The sequence below is a fragment of the Vicia villosa genome, unplaced genomic scaffold, assembly GCF_029867415.1.
Source record: "Vicia villosa cultivar HV-30 ecotype Madison, WI unplaced genomic scaffold, Vvil1.0 ctg.003272F_1_1, whole genome shotgun sequence".
Classification (NCBI taxonomy): domain Eukaryota; kingdom Viridiplantae; phylum Streptophyta; class Magnoliopsida; order Fabales; family Fabaceae; genus Vicia; species Vicia villosa.
The window spans coordinates 58,047-62,153 of record NW_026706160.1 but is presented as its reverse complement, the minus strand read 5'-3'; the positions used below and the strand labels follow the sequence as shown (position 1 = coordinate 62,153).

At 35.5% G+C, this 4,107-nt stretch overlaps 1 protein-coding gene across 1 annotated transcript; it reads left to right on the top strand.

Annotated features, from left to right (window-relative positions):
* The first annotated feature begins 248 nt into the window (after positions 1-248).
* Positions 249-3,213, top strand: LOC131640696 (actin-11). The gene is made up of 5 exons (XM_058911077.1): positions 249-401; positions 1,425-1,494; positions 1,622-2,015; positions 2,121-2,734; positions 2,840-3,213. The coding sequence occupies exons 2-5, from the start codon at positions 1,435-1,437 to the stop codon at positions 2,903-2,905; spliced, it is 1,134 nt and encodes a 377-aa protein (XP_058767060.1). The 5' UTR covers positions 249-401; positions 1,425-1,434; the 3' UTR covers positions 2,906-3,213.
* The last annotated feature ends 894 nt before the right edge of the window (positions 3,214-4,107 follow it).

Here is a 4,107-nt window from a genome sequence, read left to right as displayed (position 1 = left end):
ATATTGATATAAACAAAAGCTAAAAAAAGTACACTAAAATTAATACATTTCCAATTTAACCCCACACAACTAAAAACTCAAAAAAAGGAAAAACAAATAGTTAGTGAAAAATAGAAAAAAAGCATGATTAAAAAAAGGAAAAAATTAATAATAGAAATTACCTAAATAAGGCCCAAACACCATGGAAAGCGTTCTTAAATCATAGATTCAAAATCAAAATCCAACGGCTCACATTGCATCAAGTTCTTGTTATATTGAATTCCAATTTTCCCATTTTCATTTGGTCTCTTTTGGAGTGTGCGTTCTCTCTCTCTAACTCTCTCTCTCTTCCTCTCACCTTGCCTCTGTGCATTCTCTGTCGTTCTTTGCCTTCCATCACCCTCGGCATTTTCCTTCCCAAGGTTTGGTTCTGTTCTTGATCCGTTTTTTTCTTGATTGGATCTGTTTTTTACGTTTTTTTTTTTGTATTGAATTTTGATAATTTGATTGAGGGTATTGGTTTTGTTTAGATAGATTTGAAATGGGTTGTTGTTGGATTTTGATTTGCTCAATTGTATATGATCAAATTTGCATTTTTAGCATTTTTAGCTTTTTTGAACATTTTTTGTTTTTGGATGGAAATAGAAATAGAAATTGATGTACGAGAATTCGATGTGGATTGATCGATCTTGGTGTTTTGTTTTGTTTAAAAGAAACAATTTTGATTGGTTTGAATGATTTGATTAACCACTGATTTTGATTGGTTAATGGTGATGGATATGGATCTATCATTGTTAAGGTTGGTCCTATAAAAAGTTGTTTTCAGATGTGTGGGGAAAGAATTTGAATTGTTGTTTTTGATGTTGATAGAATAGAATTAATAGCTTACTTTTTTTTTTTTTTATATATATGATGCAATTAGATAGTGATTTTTTCTCTTAAAGAGAAAGAGATTCCGAAAAGGAAATATGATAATGCTTTTCAATTTTCTTGTGGACCTAAGTATCAACTATTGTGTATGATTCATGGTGTATGTAATCAACTAGTGCATGTTTGATATCACCGTGACGGTGACTAGCTCGGCCAAAAGATCTAAATGTTTCGAGTTCGAGTTCGAATTGATTTTAACATGTTTCAATGTGTTCTAGTATAATTGATTTTAGGATGTATGTGTAAGTATGTTACATTTTATTTCAATGTTACTATGTTGGGATACATGTATCATTGGTTAGCTCAATGTATGTATCTTTTGGACATCTATTTTGTTTGTAAATTATTAGGATAATTGAATTTGATTTGGCTAGATTTGTGATTAAATTGCAATATTTTGCCTATGAAATCGGTTTGTGGAAAAAAAATTCAGATTAATATAGTAAGTGATTTTTAAAAACAATAGTTTATAGAAACAGTGCACTTCTAATAACTATTTTTGATTTATTGTGCAGATAGTAGAAGATGGCAGACGCTGAGGATATTCAACCTCTTGTTTGTGACAATGGAACTGGAATGGTTAAGGTACACGATAGTTTTTGATATTAAGTTTGCATAATGCGATACTCTAGGTTATTTTATTGGAGTTTGTAACAGTTGTATAACCGAAGGCTAATTGAATTTGAGAAAATTGAGTGTAATATCTTTTCAGGCTGGATTTGCTGGAGATGATGCACCTCGTGCTGTGTTTCCCAGCATTGTAGGTCGTCCTCGTCACACTGGCGTGATGGTTGGCATGGGCCAAAAAGATGCATATGTTGGTGATGAGGCACAGTCTAAGCGAGGTATTTTGACTCTCAAATACCCCATTGAACATGGAATTGTTAGCAACTGGGATGACATGGAAAAGATTTGGCATCACACTTTCTACAACGAGCTTCGTGTTGCCCCAGAAGAACACCCAGTTCTGTTAACTGAGGCTCCTCTTAACCCTAAGGCTAATCGTGAGAAGATGACCCAAATCATGTTTGAGACTTTTAATACCCCTGCCATGTATGTAGCTATTCAGGCCGTTCTTTCACTGTACGCCAGTGGTCGTACCACCGGTGAGTCTCTTTTGAATTGTTCGATTAGAGGCTGTATCATGTTTTCAATATGTCATATGTAATAGACTTTATGAAGTTTACATAGTTACCTTCTCTTCTATGCAGGTATTGTGTTGGATTCTGGTGATGGTGTGAGCCACACTGTCCCTATCTATGAGGGTTATGCCCTTCCACATGCCATCCTTCGTCTTGATCTGGCTGGTCGCGACCTGACTGATTTCTTGATGAAGATTTTGACTGAGCGTGGTTATTCTTTTACCACCTCAGCAGAGCGTGAAATTGTTCGTGATGTGAAAGAAAAGCTGTCATACATTGCCCTTGACTATGAGCAAGAGCTGGAGACAGCCAGAACCAGCTCATCGGTGGAGAAGAGCTACGAGTTGCCTGACGGACAGGTAATCACCATTGGAGATGAGCGTTTCAGATGTCCAGAGGTGCTGTACCAACCATCCATGATAGGAATGGAAGCAGCAGGAATTCACGAGACCACATACAACTCCATCATGAAGTGCGATGTCGATATCAGGAAAGACTTGTACGGCAACATTGTCCTTTCAGGAGGAACAACCATGTTCCCAGGCATTGCTGATAGAATGAGCAAAGAAATTTCTGCTTTGGCCCCAAGTAGCATGAAGATTAAGGTTGTTGCACCACCTGAGAGAAAATACAGTGTCTGGATTGGTGGTTCTATTTTGGCATCCCTCAGCACCTTCCAGCAGGTGTGTTTCGTTCGTCACTTCCTTCTTTCTCTCTCGATATATATATATATATAATGTTATTGGTGAACGACATCGACACTAACAAATGTTTTGCTTTGAATGCAGATGTGGATTGCAAAGGCAGAATATGATGAATCTGGTCCATCAATTGTGCACAGAAAGTGCTTCTAAATCATTACTATTACTACTACTACTTCTATTTTGAGAGAAAGAGGTTTTATTGAAGGGAAAGACTAGTGTTATGAATCCTTCGGAAACATTGCAACTTGAAGGGAAAGCCCTTTAAATTCATTATTATTTGCTTTTGTTATCATTTGGTCATGTACTTATTCACAATGTTGGAGTGATTATTTGCTGAAAGCGAGTTGTTTTTTTTTTGAAATGATCCACTTCATTTCAGTATTAGTTTCTAAGTCTTATTTATTTGTTTTCATGACTAGTTCAGTCTCGTGAATGAAATAACTGGGATTATCATACAACTATAATTGCAGACATATTTTGTAGTTGCTTGTTTATCAAGTGGAACAAATGTTAAAAACATATTATATGAATGCTATGATTTGTATTTAGGCTACTGATAATGTGTTTTTCGCTCGACTAACATGAATTTGATCTATTAGGAATAGTCTAGAATGTGTAACTGGATTCAATCAGAAGACTAACTGAATTCAATTAAGAGACAGTTACAATAACTCTATATATACTCCTCATGTAACACCATCATTGAGAAATTCTATATTCAGTTATCTCTCTTCTCTCTACTGTTTCTTTTCATTGTGATCACATTTTTAACATGGTCATAAGCTTCTTTTAATCCTTTACGCCTCTTTCCATGGCTTCATCTACGCAATCTTCCTGAGTGATTTCTTAATGTTGCTGCTGATCGTGAATTTGGCATTGAGATCCCTAGCTATGTCGTGTGGGAAGAGCAAAAAGCACTATACTATGCACTGTTGTTGATCGTGAATTTGGCATTGAGAACCCTAGATATGTCGCGTGGGAAGAGCAACAAGCACTATAATATGCACGTGGCTTATTTCAACAATTTTTTATTCTCTCCTCTCTCGCTTTGTGTTGTTGCGTCATTCCTAGCAGGTTTGGGAAGAGATTCATACGTATTGTCATTTGCAAATGAAAACTCATTCGTGACAACTAGTGTCTGATTTATGTTTGTCGACTAAAAGCACAAGATTAATTGCTGATTTCATTAATTGAATCTATGTTGTTGATACTCTGATGTCAATTGTGTAAGTTTCACACAAATGTTTTATGATATATAGCACTTGTTTGAAATTTGAGAGAAAGTGAGTTTGAATTGAATTGAAAGAAGTGAGTTTTCATAATCTGAAACATAGAGTATTAATACATGCATC